The following is a 23,983-nucleotide window of genomic DNA, read 5'->3' as shown; positions in this document are numbered from 1 at the left end:
TCTTGGCCTCCAAAGTGCTGGGATTACAGGCTTGAGCCACTGCGCCCGGCCATAAATGCCTCATTTCTAAAAAGAACTATTTATGACATATATTTCCCAAGAACAGGATTATTAATGATCATAAGTGATTTAGATTTGTGTACAGATCTAAAAATTTTAAAGTATGTTTACAGAAGTTAACTTATTTGATCCTACCACCACCTCAGGAATTAACCAAATTTAGGGAATTAAAGTCACAGTGATTGATTTGCCCCAAGTCAGACAATGAGTCGGTGGTGGGTTTAGGAGGCAAAGCCGTTAGTAGGACCTCCATTCTGGAGTCGTCTGCTCTCTGTGTTACAACCTGCACATCTGCAGACCTTCTGCGAAGTAGAATGCACTCCCTGGGGAACTGGGGTATAGGATTCTAAACTCCAGGGCTTCAGGATCTGGAAGTTGGATATTACCATTTGAAGCTGAAATGGAAAGGGAGGCTGTGCTAGCTTGGCTCCCCGCTTTGGTGCTACCACACTGGAAAAAAAACATGGTTCCAAGTGCTTACTGCATGGACTCACTTCATCCTCACAATCACTGCAAGAACGAGAAGATGCTCTTATTATCTAGAAGGACAGAGGCAAAAGCTGGCAGAGCCAAGCTCTGTACACACAGTCTGGCTTCAAAGGCAGGGCTCTGAACCACTATGCTTCATGTGTATCTTGGGAATTGGAAAGACGGTTGGAGGCAAACTCAAAAGACATCCAAATGTTAGCGGTGAGTAAAGAAGCGAAATGCAAGGGAAGGCAGAAGCAGAGACTTCTTTAGCTGTTGGGGATAAATCATGTGATAGGAATCGAAGAATTCAGGGGATGGTTTAAGATCACCTACGTAGTCACACATGTCTATAAGTAACTCTTGGATTAATGGTCTACATATACTTCCATATGTATAAGAATAATGCCAATTGGAAAAGCCTTCACCAGAAGAGGCCATTTGAAAGAGATGGGTTTTAAGCAAAATGGGGAGGTGATGTGGAGTGAGGATTAGTTACTATTAGCAAAAGGGTCAGTGCTGGAATGATGTAGGACTGCAGCTTGCTGGGGACCGAAAGTCAATCTGTCTTGCTTTGTCAGAACAAGAAATCAAAGTCAGTCTGTGTATTTAAGAACAGCAATACCAACTCCTCACCTACAGGGTAGACAGCTTGCTTTTCCAGTTGTAGTTTAGGAACAAAGGGAAGGAGAATTCACTTTGTCACTGAGAATTTTCACTAATGAATATAGACACCAATGCAGGAACATGTGTTATATTTGTGTGCAACCCTAATCACTATTACCTGTGCTACCTCTCCTAAACCCCAGTGGCCGTGGCATCATGAAGAGTAACTTGGTGTTAATCTTGTAAAAAGAGAGACCCATCTAGTTTACAAAAATTAGGGAAGACTAATTTCATCTTGCATTCCAACATTACAGGAATGAATCTAGCAACATCTCAAGCTGAAGGGAAGAGGAGAATTTCATGAAGGTTAAGCCCTGTCTGGGTTGCAGTAACTAACCATCCCCTTCCATTTTGGCTGCTTTTCCATAACTGGAAGAATAAACCATCTCCCAGTAAACACTGAGAGATGGCCTGGGGAAAGGGGAGAAATGGGCTTACAAAGTATTCCATCTCCTCCTCAGGGTTTAAGTTACAGAATGTGTCCAGTAGCCCCAGAAAAGCCTCTGACAGAACCGGAAATCCCGTCTCAAAGGCGGAGATAAGATGACTCTAAGCCGAAGTTTACCTGGGACTGTTCCAATATTTCCTCCTGTCCATGGGTCCTTCCAGGTTGAGAATTTATTCCAGATTTCTCATGCTTTGAAGGAGCATTTATGGTTAGAGCTACATTAAAACAACGGGGCCTGGTTTCAGTAGACCTAAACCCTGGGCTTTTAAATTTCTGCCTTTGTGCTATCTAGCAGCATGTGTGGTGCATGGACAGCAAAGGGAGCTCTCTTCTTCATTCTCACACTACTGAATGATGCCACTTTTCTCATGACCATAAGTTACCAGGTAACGAATGCCATCTTTGCAAAAAGAACATGCAGGTACCCAAGGAGGAAACAAAGTAGCCTCGGGCACCAGGTTCTAGTCAGACTAACTCCTCCGCATGAGGGGAGGTGGTGGGAGTAGCATTCCATACCGGCCACCCTGCCTGCTGTGCACTGTGCCATTGTCTCTGCCAGGACTGGGCTGAGGTCTTTGGGAACCTTGAAGTCAGCAGCCAAGAGTTGGTGGAGTTGATGGAAAACGTGGGAAACTACAGGTTCATTCTACATGAAGCACAGGCAGAAAATCAAAGCTGGGAAGTACAGGGAGCACATTAAGGCAGTCAGAAGGCTTTTGCTACAGGGCTTTTTGTCGTTTATTGATTCTCGCAAAAGTGTTTATTAATATGATTGTTGGTGACACTTAATTTCAAATCAACTCTTCCAACAGAAATAAGCTAAAAAAGGAAGTGCCCATTAAGTATAGAATTTCTATTTCTCAAGGAAGTTAATGCTGAACATGTAAGTTGCATAGGTGTGTGTCAACATTTTCCATATACCGTGGGTCTTTTAAAATACACGACTACACAAAGACCAGCCCCACAAATCTGCTGAAGAAGCATTAGTGTCTACTATGAAGTTGCAGTTATTTTAGGAATGCTGTTCTCAAACAATAGGATTTAGCACATGCAGCTCACAAGGCACATTTACAAATTACTCAGTGAGGAAATACGGCTTTTTATTTAGATCAAATGACTGCTCTAAATTAGTTTACTCAGTTTTGATTCCAAGTTTTCTCATGCATATACAAAAAGTTAAATGATAGCTGTTAGTGTTAGTCTGCTTAGCAGAATCTCAGAAAGAGTCAAATTGAATAGTTTTCTATCATTATTTAGATAAAAATGGAACATCCATTAATACCAATTACTGTTTTTCTTTTCATGCAATTAATTGACAGGAAATAAAGTTTTGGAAGTGTATTCTGTTGACACTACTGCGAACATTACTGCTAATTTACTTTAAAAGTTCAACATTGGATGGTTTTGGTTCTAATGATAAATTCACATATATTTTGGTGGGATATAGCATTATGGTTAAAAACAGTGTTTCCACTAAATTTAGAAACTTCTAGAACATACTTGGAAGTAATTGTGACATGCATATAATTCATAGTTACATTAAAACAAGACGTAATTTTCAACCAATAACAGAATTTGTAGTTTATTTACAAGTAATGTATATTTTATAATATAATAATAATGATTAGTTTTTGAAACGGAGTCTCACTCTTGTCGCCCAGCCAGGAGTACAATGGGGTGATCTCAGATCACTGCAACTTCTGCCTCCCAGATTCAAGCGATTCTCCTGCCTCAGCCTGCCGAGTAGCTGGAATAACAGGCGCCCGCCACCACGCCCAGCTAATTTTAGCCTTTTTAGTACAGACGGGGTTTCACCATGTTGGCCAGGCTGGTCTTGAACTCTTGACCTCAGGTGATCAGCCTGCCTCAGCCTCCCAAAGTGCTAGGATTACACGTGTGAGCCATCACACCAGGCCATAATTATTTTTATAATATAAATATTTATAAATAATTTCTAAAAATTTATAAATACTTTTACATATACTGAGCAACTAAAAAACAAAAGCAGTTGTGGCAAAGCTCATGTCAGATAAATAAACACCACTTCATCATGGCAATGGTCTCTACTTCTCTGCTACTGTAGAAAAGTTTCAGCTTTTAGAAAAGTATTTTGGAAATTGACCGAAGTACTTAAAACTGTATTTAACTACCTTATGAATATTCTAAACTTGTCTGCATTTTGTTCAAAACTCATTAGCAATCTTTGATCAAAGTATCCAGGCCAGGCACGGTGGCTCACACCTGTAATCCCAGCACTCTGGGAGGCCGAGGTGGGTGGCTCACTCGAGGTCAGGAGTTCAAGACCAGCCTGGCCAACATGGTGAAACCCCATTCCTACAAAAATTAGCCTGGTGTGGTGGCACATGCCTGTAATCCCAGCTAACTGGGAGGCTGAGATAGGACAATTGCCTGAATCTGGGAGGCAGAGGTTGCAGTGAGCCGAGATAGTGCCACTGCACTCCAGCCTGGACGACAGAGTGAGACTCTGTCTCAAAAAAAAAAAAAAAAAAAAAGGCATCCAACAAACGAGGTGCCCCACATCTTTAGCTCTAGATACTTTAAGTAAATATAAATCACAGAAAAAAGTTTGCAAGAAGACATTGAAACTAATCCCTATACAAAAGAGAAGGAGAAATTGATTAAATGGTGAGAACTCAAATGATCTTCAATATTTCAATTCTGAAATCTATTGAATATTTCATTTTGAAGAAAGACTCTTAGTGTAAATACCATTTTTACTTAGATAAGTCTGTGTTCATGTCATAAAGAAGTGAAATTGAGAAAACCTCCGATTTTGCTGCAGGTGAAGCTGGTGAAAGTTTCCAAACATGCAGTGGTCCCCAATCTTTTTGGCACCAGTGGCTGGTTTTGTGAAAAAAACAAATTTTCCATGAACAGGATAGGAGTGGGGAAGGGGGTGGTTTCGGGATGAAACCACCTCGGTTCATCAGGCATTAGTTAGATTCTCATAAGGGGCCACAACCTAGATCCCTTGCATGTGTGGTTCACAATAGGGCTCGCGCTCCTATAAGCATCTAATGCCACTGTTGATCTCACGGGAGGCGGAGCTCAGGCTGCGATGCTTGCCAACCCATGGCTCACCTCCTGCTGGCGGCTCCTTAACAGACCAGTATCAGTGCATGGCCCTGGGGGTTGAAGACCCCTGAAGATATTTATAAATAATAATTACTTATTTGATAACTTCTTTCTTGTAAAAATATTTGTCAAATAAAATACTATTTTCAAATATTAATTTGAATTTTTTTTCAAATTAAAATGAGTAAATATTTCCAGCAGAAGATTATCCAAGGTACTAGTGAAGCAAAAGATAGCACCTTGGATAATATTCTGTTGGAAATATTTACTCATTTTAATTTGAAACAGAGCTGAGAATACTCTTGATCAAAATGTTCTCTAACCTTACTCCTGGTGGAGGGAGACTTTCTAATTAAAAATAATAAGATCTACTGAGAAAAATCACTGGAGGTGTTACCAATTTCTAATTCTTTCATAAGGGACTGTCATTAAAATTTTTTAAAGTAAATAATTAAAAAATACATTTTGAATAATATACCGAACAGTGTTAGAGATCATTATAGCTAATTTTCTGATTAAACAAATAATATCAATAATAACTTGTTAATAATCAATATAAATAAATTTTAATGATTTTCTTCATACTATAATATATTTAATAAATTTTGATGGAACATTCCTCCATAGCCTCTAATAGAATAAACTATTTTCACCCAATAATGTTTCAGAGATTATATGAATTTTAATTCCTTAGAATGCTCCCTTATTGCTCTCAACAGTACCCTGGCGGTGCCCTACCACACATGCCCTCCACACATGTCCAGCCATGCTAAGATTATGGCACTCCATCTTATAGTCCCAGTTTCTGACCAACAAATTCCGCTCTCGTCATGGATGCGTCCAAACAATGTTCCAGAAAATAAGGAGTGCAGGGGCTCGGTAAGGTCTGACCATTGTCACAGGCATAAGAAAATCTAGAAAAAAGGAAGAAGGGAACATGAAACAAAGGAAGAATTCAGCTGTCCCTCAGTTACTACCTTCTTCCTTCTTAAGGGAACCAGCATCCTAAATGTCTACACCATTCCTTTTTTCTGTTTTTGATAAGTTCATATATATATAATAATTATATTATTTAAAATATATATAATAATATATGAAGAATGACACTATATTGCCGTTTTCTTCTTTTTTTGTTTTGTTTTGAGACTGAGTCTCGCCCTGTTGCCCAGGCTGGAGTGTAGTGGCGCAATCTCGGCTCACTGCAACCTCCACCTCACAGGTTCAAGCGATTCTCCTGCCTCAGCCTCCTGAGTAGCTGGGATTACAGGCCTGTGCCACCACGCTCGGCTAATTTTTGTATTTTTAGTAGAGACACGGTTTCACCACGTTGGCCAGGCTGGTCTCGAACTCCTGACCTCATGTGATCCACCCGCCTCGGCCTCCCAAAGTGCTGGGACTACAGGCATGAGCCACTGCACCTGGTTTCATATTGCTGTGGAACAGAAGTAATATAAATGGAATCATGTAGACTATCCATTCTTGTGTCCAGCTTTCCCTTAAAAATTATGTTTGCAGCTGCATGGAGTTTAATTCACTTTTTTTAATTTTTACTATTTTTTATTTTTTGAGGTGGAGTCTCGCTGTGTCACCAGGCTGGAGTCAGCTCACTGCAACCTCCGCCTCCCGGGTTCAAGCGATTCTCCTGCTTCAGCCTCCCCAGTAGCCAGGATTGCAGGCATGCGCCACCACACCCAGCTGATTTTTATATTTTTAGTAGAGACGGGGTTTCACCATGTTGGTCAGGATGGTCTCAACCTCTTGTGAGCTGCCTGCCTTGGCCTCCCAAAGTGCTGGGATTACAGGCATGAGCCACTGTGCCCGGCCTAATTCACTTTTTAAATCACTGTATATTTCACTGAATGTTCATACCACAGCTTATTTGATGGACACTTGGCTTATTTCAAGCTGTGAGGTATCATAAGTTACGCTGCTCTAAGTGTTTCTTACATGCATAAACAGACGTATGTATTTCTCATTGGTATTTACCTAGGAGTGGAATTCCTGAGTCATATGAGAAGTATATATTCATCTCTAGCAGATAATTGCCCAGTAGAATACAAGAGTTTCAGCTGCTTCATATTCTTACCAAAAGGACTGGGGTGGTCAGTGTCATACATTTTAGGCATTCTGCGGGGTAAGTGATAGTATAATAATTGTGGTTTTAATTTGCCCATTTTCCTCCTGTATTGTCTTCCTTTTTTTTTTTTCTAAGCCGGAGTCTCTCTCTGTTGCCAGGTTGGAGTGCAGTGGCGCAATCTCGGCTCACTGCAACCTCCGCCTCCAGGGTTCAAGAGATTCTCCTGCCTCAACCTCCTGAGTAGCTGGGACTACAGGCATGCACCACCATGCCCAGCTAATTTTTTATATTTTAATAGAGGCGGGGTTTCACCATGTTGGCCAGTATGGTCTCGATCTCCTGACCTCGTGATCTGCCTGCCTCAGCCTCCCAAAGTGCTGGGATTACAGGCATGAGCCACTGAGCCCAGCCGTCTTCCTTTTTCTTACCGATGTGTAGACGTTCTCTATACATTCTGAGCCCTCAGTCAGTTAAATGAATTGCAAAACCTCCCACTGTGTGGCTTGCCTGGTCACTCTCTCGACAGTGTCTCTGGATGAGTTCCCAAGTATAATGCAAATGAATTTGTCAATCATTTCCCATTAATTAAATATTCTTTGTGTATTGTATAAGAAATCTTCCTTTTGGCTGGGCACGGTGGCTCACACCTGTAATCCCAGCACCTTGGGAGTCCAAGGCCAGTGGATCACGACACCAGGAGTTCTTGAGATCAGCCTGGCCAACATGGTGAAACCTGTCTCTACTAAACAAAAAAATTTGGGAGTGGTGGCACATGCCTGCAATCGCAGCTACTCAGGAGGCTGAGGCAGGAGAATCGCTTGAACCTGGGAGGTGGAGGTTGCAGTGAGCTGAGATTGCACCACTGCACTCCAGCATAGGTGAAGGAGTGAGACTCCATCTCAGAAAGAAAGAAAAACAAAAAAAAAAAAAAAAAAAGAAATCTTCCTTTTTATCAGGGTTATAAAGATATTGCACTATTTTATATTCTAGAAGCTTCATTGCTTCAACTTTTATATTAAGATTTACAACTTATTTGGTATTGACTTTTACGTATGGTGTATGATAGGAAGTTGAGGTCCATTTTTTTTTTAAACATAAAGTTATCAAATTTACCCAGAAGCACATCTCAATGGTGTCACTTTATGACAAATCAAGTAACTATGTATGTGTGGATCCGAAATGTGCAGTGGTGTCACTTTATTATAAGTCAAGTAACTACGTATGTGTGGATCTCAAATAGCTTAATAATAAAATTTCATATTTGGAAAAATACTTAAGAATTCTCCCAATACAGACTAAAGATGAGAGAGCTAAACAAAATACTTGGGAGGTGGAGGTTGCAGTGAGCTGCGATCACATCACTGTACTCCAGCCTGGGTGACAGCGAGAATCCATCTCAAATAAATAAATAAAGAAAAGAAAAAGTAGCAAAGATTGAAAGTGGTTGAGGGTTATCACCCACTGATTATCCAGTGTGCCCTCCACCTTCTGCCCTGGATCCTGGCGATTTACTGTTGAGGATGTCCAGGTGACATTTGAGTTCACCAGGGATCAGTCCAGAGTCCTCCTGGTCGGGAGCCATCCTCCCTCACTGCCTGGGAATCTCAGAGTGAGGAAAGCTCCCACGCTGCTTATGTTGTCTTGCTCTGCCTCTGTGTCCCTGATGACAACCTGCAGGGGAGGCACCCCCTCCTCCTCTACCACCCATCACTCTCTTCCCAGGGCTCCTGAGGGCTGCCCCAGCCTTTCGGTCCCAGGAAGCTCCTTCATGCTTCTCAGCAAAGGGTGTCTGAGCCACAAACTTCTGTTAAGCAGTAAGCCACACGATGCCTCCCCTAAAGGGCAGGAACTACTTTCACAGAAGCCCAGGACTGGAATGATCCCCTCTGCCCTGGATTTGCAGCTGGCTTTATAAAGCAGGAGTGAGCGCCATTAATCCCAAGCAAACCAAGGGCAATAGAACTGCAGCCACTCCTTCAACTTTTAAGCGTATAATGCCCCTCTTCAATCGTTTCCAGTCTTCTAGCCATACTTCTTTTCTTCTCCCAAAATTAATGATGTCATTTTTTGAGGGAATAAACATATTCCTGAGGCCATACAGAATGACAGCAAATGGGCCAGGCGCCGTGGCTCACGCCTGTAATCCCAGCACTTTGGGAAGCCGAGGTGGGCAGATCACCTGAGGTCAGGAGTCCGAGACCAGCCTGACCAACATGGTGAAAACCCATCTCTACTAAAAATACAAAAATTAGCCAGGCTTGGTGGCATGCACCTGTAATCCCAGCTACTCAGGAGGCTGAGGCATGAGAATCGCTAGAACCTGGGAGGTGTAGGTTGCAGTGGGCAAGATCACACCATTGCACTCCAGCCCAGGCAACAAAAGCAAAACTCCATCTCAGAAAAAAAAAAAAAAAAAAAAAAAAAGGCAGCAAGGAGCATGAACGTTGGTGTCAGAATTATCATGGGATCTAATATTGATCCACTGTCTTCCCCATTTAAGAGCAATGTGACTTTTGGCAAGTAATATAATTTCTTTGTTACCATTTTTCCCATCTGTAAAATGGGTATAAATAACATTCAAAATGTTAAGATCGACATACATACAGAATATCTAACAAATGGTAAGAACAATACAACTTGTTAGCAATAGTTGGACCTTCTCCAACCTTGTGGAATATATACTGATGTCACATTATCCTGACATACACATGTGTCTGGACTGAGCACACAAGAAAACAGTGCTATGCAGTCTGAAACACCACAGTCACTTTTGTACCGGCTCAGAGAAGGAATCGAATGTGGAGACCTGCAATGATAGCAACGGGTGGTCAAGTTTGACTTTGGGGTCACAGTCTGGTCATTTCCAGCGTAATATGCAAGGAGGAGGTACTTCAGCAGAAATGGAAGCTATGTGGGATGGTTTGGGGTTAGTCAGGTAATGTCCATATCTAGCTGGTTGGGTGTAAAAGAAAAGGCAGTGGGAAAACTGGTGCATGGTCTGCTCAAACACGTAACAAATAATTCTATGTATGTCTTCAAAGTTCTGTCTTGGACAAGTATTATGAAAGAATCATGGGGGAAAACAGCCTAAAGAAATAAAGTTTGGGTCCCTGTTCTACCATGATACAGTGAGAATGAACGAGAGGTGTTAACACCTTCTGCCTGGCTTGAACTAGCCCGGTTCCATCACACCCTCACCTGCCAGAGAGCATCCCTGTCAACGGTTTTCCCTCCCATCGACAGAAATGCATCAGGCTTGATCAGAAATGCAAGGCTTTATCTCAGCTTGAAGCACCTGGAATAGTTTCTTGAGCCACAGATGAACTCAATAAATAGCTGTTGAATGAACAGACTGATCTACTTTTACCTTATCTTTGATGGTAGAGGAGGTATTAAAGATCTCAGATGCCTGCATGAAACTGCTTTGCCTGTGATACTGATATAACAGAATGCTGGTATATCTGTGTAGGCCAGTACCTCTTAGTGTGAAAATCTACATTTAGATCTAGAAACTCTTGAAATTCCACTTCCAGTGCACAGAAGATATAGCACGTGAGGCCATGTTTCCTGTGACACAGAATTTGTCAAATTAACAAGGAAAAGAATCAACACACCATGACCCTTGTTTCGATAAATAACTTTGCACTCCGGGTTTCTGAGACTATTGCTTATTTTGTCACAAATAGCTCTATAGACTTTGAAAGCTACAAAGGACACATTTGCAAATACTTATTTCTAAATGTCACGAGAAAATATAGCTACATTAAAGGATATTTATAGAAGGCAAGGTAGATCATATTATAGCTAATCACTAAAAAGTGTCCCAGCACTTTAAAATTTCTATCTGCAGATATGAACTGGCACAAACATTATTTGCAATGAAAATCTTCCCCTCACCTAGTTTATAACAAATTGCTAATTATAAGGATAAAATTGCCATTAGAAATAAATGCAGAAGTAATGCAACAGTTTTCTTTAAAAAAAGTAGTTATAGGCCGGGCGCGGTGGCTCAAGCCTGTAATCCCAGCACTTTGGGAGGCCAAGGCAGGCAGCTCACAAGAGGTTGAGACCATCCTGACCAACATGGTGAAACCCCGTCTCTACTAAAAATACAAAAATAAACTAGCCGGGCGAGGTGGCGGCGCCTGTAGTCCCAGCTACTCGGGAGGCTGAAGCAGGAGAATGGCATGAACCCGGGAGGCGGAGCTTGCAGTGAGCTGAGATCCGGCCACAGCACTCCAGTCTGGGTGAAAGAGCGAGACTCTGTCTAAAAAAAAAAAAAAAAAAAAAAAGTAGTTATGTAAACACTGTGAGTATTTCTTTCAGGTGAAAATGGACCTTAAAAACAAAGCTTAACTGTCAACAAAGTTCTAGCAAGGGTCTCTTAGATGCTTCAGGAATGTAGCACCTTTTTTTTTTTTTTTTGAGAAGGAGTCTCCCTCTGTCACCCAGGCTGGAGGGCAGTGGTGCAATCTCAGCTCACTGCAACCTCCACCTCCCAGGTTCAAGTGATTCTCCTAACCCAGCCTCCTGAGTAGCTGGGAATACAGGTGCACACCAGCACACCTGGCTAATTGTTGTATTTTTAGTAGAGATGGGGGTTTGCCATGTTTGTCAGGCTGGTCTTGAACTCCTGACCTTGAGATCCACCTGCTTTGGCCTCCCAAAGTGCTGGGATTACAGGCATGAGCCACCTCGTCCGGTCGCTCCATCTTTCTTCTCATCCACCAACAGGTCAGGCATGGTGGCTCACACCTGTAATCTCAGCAATTTGGGAGGCCAAGGCCGGTGGATCACCTGAGGTCAGGAGTTCAAGACAAGCCTGGCCAACATGGCGAAACCCTGTCTCTATTAAAAATATAAACTTAGCGGGCATGGTGGCACATGCCTTTAATCCCAGCTACTCAGGAGGCTGAGGCAGGAGCATCGCTTGAACCCGGGAGGCGGAAGTTACAGTGAGCCAAGATCAAGCCATTGAACCCCAGCCTGGGTGACAAGAGTGAAACTCCAAACTCTGTCTTAAAACAAAAACAAAAACAAACAAAAAACAAAGAAACAAAAACACCCACCAACAGAGAATGAACTGCTTAAAATCCAGACAGTTACAACACTCAAGGTTGACCTTAACGGATACAAAATTGGTCCAGGAGGATTTGCAATATTGCCCCCGCTCTTCCCAGTGGGGGTTGCTGCGCACCTGCGATGACAGTTAAATGAAAAGGTAAGGCCTAAGAATTTCATGCACAAGCACCTGTAACATCTCTAGGAAGCTCTGCTAATGCAGCTGCTCAGATCTGAAGCCCACAGGTTCACCATGGGAGAAATGAAGGCCGCTGACTGACATTAAAACTGACATGGTTCACATTTCGAAGTATGAGTGGGGATAAAATATTTCTTCTGTGCTTTCATAAGTAACTGACCCAAATAATATGGCAGCATAATCTATATCTGTGACTTGGATTTCAAAATTGGACATTCCCCCTGATTTCTAATACCTCCTTAAAAATCTCCACTGATTTCTGACCAATTCATTGTTTTATTTGAGTTAAATAATTAACTCAATTAGTCTATTAAATTCAGAAGGTATTTTCAAAAGGAGATTGCTTCGTGTGAAAATAGTTTGCTTTCTGTTTGTTGCACTGCGTGAAACAGATTTACCTTTAAGTCAGCATTTATTTAAATCTCTTTGATGCACAGTCTTGTGCTGGCCACTGTGGGGAGGACCAATCACACTGGCATGTCAGTCAATTTGGGTCTTGCCCTGCAAGCAGCCTGCAGTTTTGCAGAGCAGTAGACTTGGAGGTAGCTCTGTATTTTCCACTCTTACTGGTTTTTAAAGGCAGACACACAAGACAACAGCAAGTTCAACTTTTTCTTTTTTCTGAATCTCACTTTACTGATACATTTTCCTTTTCACATACAAATCCACCTTCTGGCCTCACCAGATAGCCTTGCTTTTTACTGTACAGAGAAAGTCAGGACCATGCAGGGTGGAGGGGAAGGTGCAATGAAAGAAAAGCAATGCAAGCCATGTAGACTTTGGTTTGTAGACTGGCTTAACCACTTCCTTGTGGTGTGATCAGATGTAAATTTTTAATGTGATACATTCAATTTCTTCATTTATAAGATGGAAGCCCGAATTATTTTAAATTAATGTATCTAAAAAATTTCAGGTCATTAAGCACTGCATCTGAATCTCAAAGGGATCACCTGTTATTGGAGGCTTTGTGCAAAGATTCTTTCTGGAAGGGTTTATAGCAGCCCTCCCTCAAGACTGGATTAGATGAGGGTGTGTCACACTTTTCAGAAAAGAATCACTCCTGGCATACGGAGATGGAATTTAGTCCTATGGGGCCTGGGGCACCGTGTGAAGCAGCCTGCTTCAAGCTAGAAGATATATCTTTGAAGTTTTCTCTTTCATCTTAAAAAGTTGTAAGATTTTCCATTCGACTCTAGAACATATCCCTCTTTATTATAATGTAAACATATTTGGGTCTAATGGGAGAAATATATAGCTCTGTGTGCACAAACACTGGCGCTACAACACATAAGAAACTTCCAAAAATTTCCATTACAGAAAGAAAGCCACTTATGTAAAAGGCTATGTTAAAGATTCTAGTCAAATTTTTTGTACGTATACCTGAGTTTCTCACCATGCTCCTCAGAGCCTGATGACTGGATAAACTATCAGGTCTCATCTGATCCCTAAATTTTAAGAAAATCTTAAGTTAATGGAAAGTAGCTATTGGTATTGTCAAAAATCAGACTGACAAAGAACTTACACAGTAATTCTAAGTCACAACAGAATGCCAACTATAGCCAAAATTAACATGTGAATTGACAAAAGAAGCCTAAGACCTAACAAATGCATTCAAAGGGAATTGTAACTAAGATCTCCATTCCCTCTCTCTCTTTGTTAAATGAAGGAATGAATGCATACCCAAATCCAGTCAAATTATCTTTCAATCATTCTCCCCAGGAACACCTGGAGAAAGTACATATGGACTTTGAGATAAATCTTTGCTAATCCCCAGGCCCAAGTAAATCTTTTAAGTCTGTGATCCATTGCGGCACTGCTTCAACAGGCCGAATGAATTTTATTTTAGGAGAAATTTGAAGGCAATTATGAAACCATTTATATCAAACAACAATGACATCAAAAGCATAAGTCTTTATTGGAAGAGTTGAGGGAAATAACATTGTAGAACAGCTTTTTGGATTTAATGCCCGACAGGGACCTGGGTTTTCAAACATGTATCTCGAAGGTTAAATTCTGACTAAGCTAAACTGGCTATTTTTCAGTCTTCTTCAGCTTTGAAAACTAAGGAATAATGATTAAAGGTGAGAGAAAGTACAGAGATTCACTAGGTGCCTTCTATCGATGGAAAGAGTCACACTCTGCAAAATATTTAGAGAGATATATTTTGAGCGAAATGTGAGTGACACTGGTCCATGACACAGCCCTCGGGAGGTCCTGAAAACATATCCAAAGTGGCTGGGGCAAGCTTGGTTTTATACATTTTAAGGAGGCATGAGACATCAATCAAACACATTTCAGAAATACATTAGTTTGGTCTAGAAAGGCGGGACAACTCAAAGCTGGGGGCTTCCAGGCTATAGGTAAATTTAAACACTTTCTGGTTGGCATTTGGTTGAGTTTGTCTAAAGACCTGGGATGGATAGAAAGGGAATGTTCAGGTTAAGATAAAAGATTGTGGAGATCAAGATTCTTTTGAAGTCTTATAATGGCTACCCTTAGAGACAACAGACGACAAATGTCTCCTATTCAGATCTTTAAAAGGTGCTAGATTTTTAGTTAATCTCTTTACGATTGGGAGGGCCTGGAAGAAAATATCTAGCTATGCTATCTACATAGAAAACATCTAGCTAGCTATGTTAAAAATATCTAGCTATGTAACAGATGCAAATTTTACCCCACAAAGGACAGCTTTGCAGGGCCATTTCAAGATACAGCAAAGAAATATGTTTTGGGGTAAAATATTTTGTTTTTCTTCCTTGTCTCATAATGTTATCCTAAAGTCAGTTTGGAAAGTAGTCACAATAAATAGGCTTAAATAAAACCTATCTGATGAGAATATATGAACTGTAGGACGTGACTCCCCAGACCCCTTAGACAGGAGTTTGGGTACGATTAAAAAAATCGGAGTTTCGTCCTCAATATCATGATAAGGATTTTTCTATTTTGTATGTTTTCAAATTTTACATTTTAAAAATTTCAGAAGACTAGCACTGTAAAGTATTAAATTTTAGAAGACTAGTACTGTAAAGGGAGATTGAAGGGGCAGAAATATCTTCGTTTGGGAGACATAGACAAAGGGTGAACCCCAAGACACACATGCTGTTTAGGGAAAGAATTCCAGTATCCCTCTGGCTTACCCATGCCATTTTCATATGACTTAGGCACCCAAGCATGTTCTGAACCTTCTGTCGTAACTTCCATTGGAAATACTAAACAAGGCAGCCATTTTGCCTTCAAGTGCTAGACTTACTGTGCTTAATCCAGTTCTTGCTTTTTGTTCAGCTTGTTATGCTTATATTCATAAACCTCAAACTATCAACTGACAAGCCTGAAGGGCAAAGATCAAGTCACTACTTTTGGTAAGGAGAGGAGAAGCAAGGCTTGATGCCAGAAAGGAACCTCCGGCTTCACAAAAAACCTCAGGACATTCTGGTTCCCAGATAGTTCACTTTTTCCCTTAAGAAAGAGTAAAATATTTTATTTGTTTGTTTTGAGACGGAGTCTCACTTTGTCGCCCAGGCTGGAGTGTAGTGGCATGATATTGGCTCACCACAACCTCTGCCTCCCGGGCTCAAGCGATTCTCCTGCCTCAGCCTCCCAAGTAGGTGGGACTACAGGCACACACCACCATGTCCAGCTAATTTTTGTATTTTTAGTAGAGATGGGGTTTCACTATGCTGGCCAGCCTGGTCTCGAACTCCTGACCTCGTGATCTGCCCACCTTGGCCTCCCAAGGTGCTGAGATTACAGGCGTGAGCCACTGCGCCTGGTCTAAGAAAGAGTAAAATATTTTATGTCAAATATAAACTCAAAGGACACAAATCATGTATCTGAATTAAATTGTAAGCCTAAAATCTGGCTGTGAGTCACATATGTCTCTTATACATCTGCCTACATGTTACAACCACATATATGTGATTTGGTAGGCAGCATCATTGCAGACTTCGTCTTTGATTTCTGCATTTGTCAATAGACAGGACTAAATGCAAGTATTTTTGCAACTGTCTCAATCAATTCAAAGCTATGAAGAAATCTTATTCCTCCCTTGTGCAGTCCTTAGAACCAGTCAGAGCCTTGCAGATGACCTACTTAAAATCCTGGATTTTGCATAGAAACCAAAGGCCAAAGAAATTGTGCTATTCTCTTAAGGTCAAAAGTTAGCTTTTGGCATTAGAGCATTTGAATTATTATTAAAAGGTAAATGAAAGAGTGATGGGTCTCTTATTGTATAGAAGTATATTTGTAAACACAAAAACAAAATTCTTACTTTCATTAGTATTGACAACCGCAATGAGGGACTGAGGTAGAAGGCTCAGTCATTAAGGTCTATTATTCCAGCTTGAGAGCAGGCCTGGGAAAAATGCAAGTCACAGATACATCTGTGGCTGTTTTTTCCCTAACAGGTTCTCAGGAGATTTAGCGTTTATGCATTGTGCTTAAAAGGAGGAGGCAGTGAGACACACTTGTGATGATTATATACTTGTGAGCTTTTAGTTAGCGCCTGGTAAACCTACATTTTACATAAGATAAGGTGAACATTTAAAGAAAATCGGAATAGAGGAAACAGCTGTCTCAGGGAGGGTGAAGGACTGATTTATCTCATCTTGGCTTTGTTCTGTACCTGGGAAGATATAAGCCAGTGATCGACATTATCAATGTGGAGTCTTTTTTTTTCTTTTGAGACACAGTTTCACTCTGTCACCCAAGCTGGAGTGCAGTGGTGTGATCACACCTCAATGCAACTTCCACCTCCCAGGTTCAAGTGATTCTCCTGCCTCACCCTCCTGGGTAGCTGGGATTACAGGCGCATGCCACCATGCCTGGCAAAATTTTTTTTTTTTTTTGTATTATTAGTAGAGATGGGATTTTCCCATGTTGGCCATGGCTGGTCTCAAACTCCTGGCCTCAAGTGATCTGCCCACCTCAGCCTCCCAAAGTGCTGGGATTACAGGTGTAAGTCACCACGCCTGGCCTCAGTGTGGAGTCTTTTCAAAGGTCTGGTTTCTGTTTAGCCCTTAGGGAAGGAAGCCTAGAGGTGGTTAGTGAGGGCAGGTGCATAACAGGCGTGTCTGACCTCCCACCCCATCATGGCTGGAACTGAGCTTCCAAGGTGTCTCCATGGCCCCCTTGACCAGGAGGGATTCTGTTTAGTCAGTTGGAGGCTTATAATTTTATTTTTCTTTCCCAGTATAAGGAGTACACAGAAATTATATTTACAGATAAACTAATCCTATCCTCAGATTTTCATTTATTTATGGTTAATTATGTCTAATTTGATTAATGACGTATGATTAATACACATATATATATACATAAGTAAAACAATTATAAAATAAAAATAGATTTAAAACACCCTTTTATTTTTAAGTCTGTAATTATGAATTTGATTTATCTCCAGGAAAATATAATATTTTTAAAGACCAAAGCAATATATTTAAACATAAATTCAAAAGACAGTAAACTGTCTATTTATAAAGGACACCGTGATATTATGAATAGTGAATGAGAAAGAAATTGCTGAAACTAGATCTGTTTTGTAGACTTTCTGTATTTCGCACGGAGAAAGTTTGGCATTGTTCTCTCACAACAGAAAATGCAAATAAGCAAGTGAGAAATTCTTGAATTCATAAATAACAAAACAATAATAATAAAAAATCTCCTTTATCAAATAGGCAAAGACAAAAATTATGAGCATATGCAATGCTGAAAGAGAGGCAGGAGGGAGCCCTCTCAAACCTGGGAAGCCAGATCAGAACTGGAGCAGTGTTTCTGGAAAGGAAGGTGATGATACGGATCAAGAACCTAACAAATGTCCATTACCGTGGACCTACAACCACGGTTACGACTGTGTTCTTAGCACCGACGCATGCAGTCAACGATGTCTGTAAAATAGTATGGTTTTCAGTCTTATTTGTTTTTTAAAAAAAACTGTAAGTAAATGCTCAAGTGGGGAAATGGTTAAATAGAACTCAGACAGCCAAGCTACTCAAGGGGGTACCCAGAGAAACTGACCAGCCTGCGCACTGGGAGAAAGGGATGGAGCCTTGGGAAGTTCACCCTGTTTGCGGCGGGGAGGAGCCTGGTCTCTCCTGATCCGGTAGTACCTGGGATTTCAATTGGTGATGTGAGAAAACCTGCCTGGTTTCTGTTTAGCCCCTAGGAAAGGAAGCCTAGAGGTGGTTAGTGAGGGCGGGGGCATAAAAGGCCTGTCTGACCTCCCACCCCATCATGGCTGGAACTCAGCTTCCAAGGTGTCTCCACAGTCCCCTTGACCAGGAGGGAATCTGTTCAGTCAGTTGGAGGCTTAATATTTTATTTCCCAGTATGATAAGGAGTACACAGAAAGTATATTTAGAGATAAATTAATACTATCCTCTGATTTTCATCTATTATTTTCATCTGTATTCATCTTGCTTTATAGATTTTCATCTATATTCATCTTGCTTTGCTGAGAGTCCCTGCTATCCTTTTTCTTTTCCTTTTTGCCCAACAAATTCCATTTTCTCACCCTTCAAAGAGTCTGCAGGCCTAATTTTTCATGGTTGTGTGACAAGGACCCCATTTTTAGCTGAACTAAGGACAAAGTCCTACAACAGCATATTCCCACATAACAATTTTAGGTACCTATTTTTTCAAAACTGTTTTCATGGCAGAGAAAATTTATTATTATTTTCATTTTTTATTTTTTTGAGACAGGGTCTCACTTTGTCACCTAGGCTGGAGTGCAGTGGCACAAACAGCTCAATGCAGCCTTGACCTCCCAGGCTCAAGCCATTTTCCTGCCTCAGCCTCCCATGTAGCTGGGCCTACAGGTACATGCCATCACACGTGGCTAATTTTTATATTTTTTGTAGAGACAGGGTATTGCCATGTTGCCCAGGCTGGTCTTGAACTCCCGAGCTCAAGCAATCTGTCTACCCGGCCTCCCAAAGTGCTGGGATTACAGGCATAAGCCACCACATACGTGCTGGGCACAGAGAAAATTTATCGTAATGTCATGCTAAATGGAAAAAGTACAATACAAAAGTATATACAATATAATTATACAGCACACACACACTGCAAATATTTAGGCATAATCAAGAGATAGGAACAAATTAAACAAATTTTACGAAGCATTGGAGTAAAAATAACTTCTAACACTTTTTTTTTTTTTTTTTTTTTTTTGAGACGAGTTTTGCTGTTGTCACCCAGGCTTGAGTGCAGTGGCGCAATCTTGGCTCACTGCAACCTCCACCTCCCGTATTCAAGCAATTCTCTTGCCTCAGCCTTCCGAGTAGCTGGGACTACAGGCATGCATCACTACGCCTGGCTAATTTCTGTATTTTTAATAGAGACGAGGTTTCACCATGTTGGCCAGGCTGGTCTCAAACTTCTGACCTCAGGTGATCCACCCGCCTCGGCCTTACAAAGTGCGGGGATTACAGGCGTGAGCCACTGTACCCGGTCACTTATAACATTTTTTATAGTTTATTGTGAATGATTTCTAAATGTAAAAAGAAAGCATTATCAGGAAAAACCCCGTAATGGTCACCAAACTGCATGGAGTGTCTGTGCAGGTGCTCATAATGTCCTCACACATGGAGCCCTCAAAGTCAGAAGAAAGAGTTTGTCTCTCTTTCCTACATATGGGGCACTCGGCTGCCTTACACGAGAAGGGTCCTTATTCAATCAAGTGGTTGGTTTATACACACATCCTTAAGATGCATCTGAATATATGTATCTTATGTGTATATATATGTGTATATATATGTGTCTATACATACAGACATATATAGTGTATATGTCTATACATATAGACACATATATAGTGTATATATGTATATACATGAATACATATAAGCATATATATTCACACATACGCTTCTATGTATGAATTCTCCCAAAAGTAATCCTACGAAAAAAATTAATGTGACAATATTATTTTTCCAGCCATTATCATCCTGTGTATCTGGGAGGTGGCTCATTGTCTTTGAAAGATGTTGCCAGTTATTAATATGAAAGTGACAGCGTAACAGCAGGAAACGGGGAGGGCAACGCTCTTAGTAAGATAATACCATCATCACCACATATTTTAATGTCATCTTTACCAACCGTAATGGAAAGTTTAAAACACTGGCTGATGAGCTGCTTTCTGACTTACAGAAGAGTATTTTGAATTTTTCCTTTGAAAAACTGAAAAGTGACTTTAATTACCTACTGCTATCAGAGCAGTCAAGCCCTCACTTTTAGCACTTTCCAATTCCTTTCCTGAAACACCAGAATCCCCATCTTAGCTGTTCTTCTTGCATGTTGAAAGCGTTAGCCATACGCAATCATTCACCTTGCCAAGAGGGGCTGAAGCGCTGCATTTTAAAGGCAATATTGTGGTGCTTCCTGCCACAGCAGTGACTAAACATGCAGCGAAGAGAAAATCATGTCTCATTTTTATTCCTTCTTGGAAACAGGTTTGTTCAACAGATGTTGTTAAGGTTTCTGGGCTTCTATTAATCAACATTTTAATTTTAATTTATTAGAGTATAGAAATAGCCTGATAGGAGTGTGAATATTTGCTTATCATGAAATCACAGAGTTTAAAGCAACTTTAAAAGACCATCTAATACAGTTCCAAAAGCCAAAGAAAGACAACACTTAAAATGATTAGGTTATAAGACTATTTTTGCTTAAAAGTCTGAAACAATAGATTCTTTTGACTTTATTCATTAATTCATTTTGGCATTTCATTAAAAAGTTCTTCCTGGGCCGGGTGCAGCCGCTCACGCGTATAATCCCAGCACTTGGCGGGGCTGAGGCGGTCAGATCACTTGAGGTCAGGAGTTTGAGATCAGCCTGACCAACATGGAGAAACCCTGTCTCTACTAAAAATATAAAATGAGCCTGGCGTGGTGGTGCATGCCGGTAATCCCAGTTACTCAGGAGGCTGAGACAGGAGAATCGCTTGAACCCGGGAGGTGGAGGTTGTAGTGAGCCAAGATCATGCCATTGCACTCCAGCCTGGGCAACAATAGGGAAACTCCTTCTCAAAAAAAAAAAAAAGTTCATCCTGATATTAGGGCTAAGTTCTCACTACTGCAATTTGAGTTTCTTAGTCAACCTCAACGAACATGTAATGAAGCTAATTTGTTTTCTCTGTCCATTCAAAAAGCGTAGAGTAAGGAATTCTACTCTGAACTGCCTACTCTGCAGAGCAAACGGACTCAGTTTCTTCCACTTTGTCCTTGGCTCCTACATCGCAATTCACATTGAGTCATTTTCCCTTTTTTACTAACAGGGCCATCTCTACATTTGCTTGCTTTTCTTGTGATCACTGGGATTAGAAATAACAAGGTCCCAAACTAGCTACATGCTTTCATTTTGAGTGTATGAATGTGTGCGAAGCCTCAGCATAAATATAGGCAAATATGAAGAACTGAAATGTATGGAAAAAAAATTTTTTAAATAAAATGTATGGGCTACATGTTATGGTGTTCATAAACTGTTTTTCCATTCCTGGCCGGGCGCAGTGGCTCACGCCTGCAATCCCAGCACTTTGGTAGGCTGAGGTGGGCAGATCACCTGAGGTCAGGAGTTCGAGACCAGCCTGGCCAACATGGGGAAACCTTGTCTCTACTAAAATTAGCTGGGCATGGTGGCACATGCCTAATGTTAACATTCCTAATGTTAGCACCATATTTTCATTTTGTTTTTGAACTTAATGGATGAGTTTACATTTTACACTCAAATATGTGAGCTTATATTTTAATATCAACTAAGATTATATACACTATTTTAGGTATGCCATCTCCCATCTTAGGACCCTATTTACCTACTTAAACTAAGTCACTGGCATTTTAAATAGTTTCATCACATTAAACATACCCAAATTGGACAGAAGCATCAAAATAAAGCAGATACTCCCCAGGGAAGAGAATTCACTGAGGAAGGCTTGTGTGGCAGAACAGTATTGGGAAAGTAAGGAGCGGGGAGTGACACTAATTTTTAGATCCTTACCTGACATCTGTGGTGGGAGTGACACTATTTTTAGATCCTTACCTGACGTCGGTACACGTAATGCAAGTGATGTTCCGACTATTTGTTGCGATCAGGTGCAAAGCTACTGATGTTTCCTTGTCAGAGGTGGGGTGTGCTCCACATTTAAAGAAAAATTCCTGAAAGAAAGTTAAATATAATCACACACATGAATCCTGGCTGCTCATTTTTCCTCTAAACATTTCGACAGTAAACAATCTCTTTGGGCAAGAGAAGACATCTGTTATGAGGTAGGAGATGGAAATAAATCAGCAGCAAACCTTTCCCAGGAAAGGATGACCTTGTGCCAAAGTGGTCAACGTTTCCCTTTTAGAATGGCCCTGAGTCTCTGCTATTCTTTTGCTCTTTAAGTGAGGGAGCTGGAGAAATACGCTGTGGCCTTCGTTTAGCCATGCCCTTCAGTGATAATAAGTGAGTCTAGAAGAATCACACGACGTGGGGGTGGGAGGAAACCTCTCACTAATGAGGAAAGGGAGAGCGAAGCCATGAAATGAGGTGCCCGCGGTCAAACAGTTAAGAGGTGAAGCCAAGAAGTAACTCAAGCTTTCCACAGGGAAATCCAGTGCTTTTTCTCCAGTATCACTACATGGTTAGTCATTTAGCAGAGTCAGGAATTGAGAGAGCCCTACTGTAAATAGCCACATAAGTACACATGAACTCCTGGTAGGCACAGAAGTGCAGCAGAGGCTGGGTGCGTTGGCTCACACCTGTAATCCCAGCACTTTGAGAGGCTGAGGCGGGCGGATCATGAGGTCAGGAGTTCGAGACCAGCCTGGCCAACATGGCGAAACCCCATCTCTACTAAAAATACAAACATTAGCCGGGTGTGGTGGCACATGATTGTAATCCTAGCTACTCGGGAGGCTGAGGCAGGAAAACCGCTGGAGCCCGGCTGAGGCAGGAGAATCACTTGAGGTTTCAGTGAGATGAGATCAGCCTACTACATTCCAGCCAAGAGTGCAGCAGAGCATGGCTCTCCCAGCTTCATCTGGAATCTGCCCCTTTTCTGCCTGGCATCAACACTTCAGCATTCCCGCAAAGACTCTGCCGCCCACCCTCTGTGCCAGGCAACTGGAATGTTCCAATCCCGTATCTTGCTGCTTCTTAGTTCCTTTCCCCAGCCAGGTCCTGCCACATACTCCCTCATTTTAGCTTTTCACATAGGTCACGTTCTTTTGATTGATAATATTCTCCCTTCTCAACCACATTTTTTTGTCACTTGTTCCTTTTCTAACTTCTATATTTGTTCTCACTCTCCTTCTGTTCACTCATACACCAAGCCAGCAATTCCTCTGCTTCTTGTCCCACAGTCTGTATGCCTTCCATGATACTAACGTCTGTGAAGCTAAATTTTCTGCTACTGAAAAAATAATACATATATATTACTGGATGACAGACTAACCCCTGCATACCACACTTACTCCTAACTCCACTAGTGTTTAACTACCTGAAATGTGGAAAGGATTTTCCCTTAAAACCCTTGACCTGGTATTGGCAAACTTTGATGTAAAGTGCCAGATATTAAATATTAAGTGTTTTTGGTTTTGTGGGTTATATGGCCTTTGTCACACTTCTCAGCTTGGCCTTGTAGCTAAAAATAGCCATAAGCAGTATGCAAATGAATGGGTGTGGTTGTGTCCTAATAAAACCTTTTATACAAAATATGTGGCAAGTTGGATTTTTCCCTGTAGGCCACAGTTGTCCACGATGAGACATTTGTAGAATGCTTTATTTATATTTGTATTCTTTTTTTTTTCTTTTTTTTTTATTATACTTTAAGTTCTAGGGTACATGTGCATAACGTGCAGGTTTGTTACATATGTATACTTGTGCCATGTTGGTGTGCTGCACCCATCAACTCGTCAGCACCCATCAATTC

The 23,983-nt window shown here is 41.1% G+C and overlaps 1 protein-coding gene across 4 annotated transcripts in view; it reads right to left on the bottom strand.

Annotated features, from left to right (window-relative positions):
• The window catches only part of PRKN (parkin RBR E3 ubiquitin protein ligase), a 1,416,081-nt gene that overhangs the window by 622,331 nt on the left and 769,767 nt on the right, over positions 1-23,983 (bottom strand). For all 4 annotated transcript variants that reach the window (XM_017869558.1, XM_017869559.1, XM_017869556.1 and 1 more), the window contains exon 6: positions 22,108-22,223. In XM_017869558.1, the coding sequence (XP_017725047.1) occupies positions 22,108-22,223 (116 nt within the window). The remainder of the gene's footprint in view (positions 1-22,107; positions 22,224-23,983) is intronic.

The sequence above is a fragment of the Rhinopithecus bieti genome, unplaced genomic scaffold (genome assembly GCF_001698545.2).
Source record: "Rhinopithecus bieti isolate Rb0 unplaced genomic scaffold, ASM169854v2 scaffold_3948, whole genome shotgun sequence".
NCBI lineage: Eukaryota > Metazoa > Chordata > Mammalia > Primates > Cercopithecidae > Rhinopithecus > Rhinopithecus bieti.
This window is presented reverse-complemented; position numbering and strand designations above follow the sequence as displayed.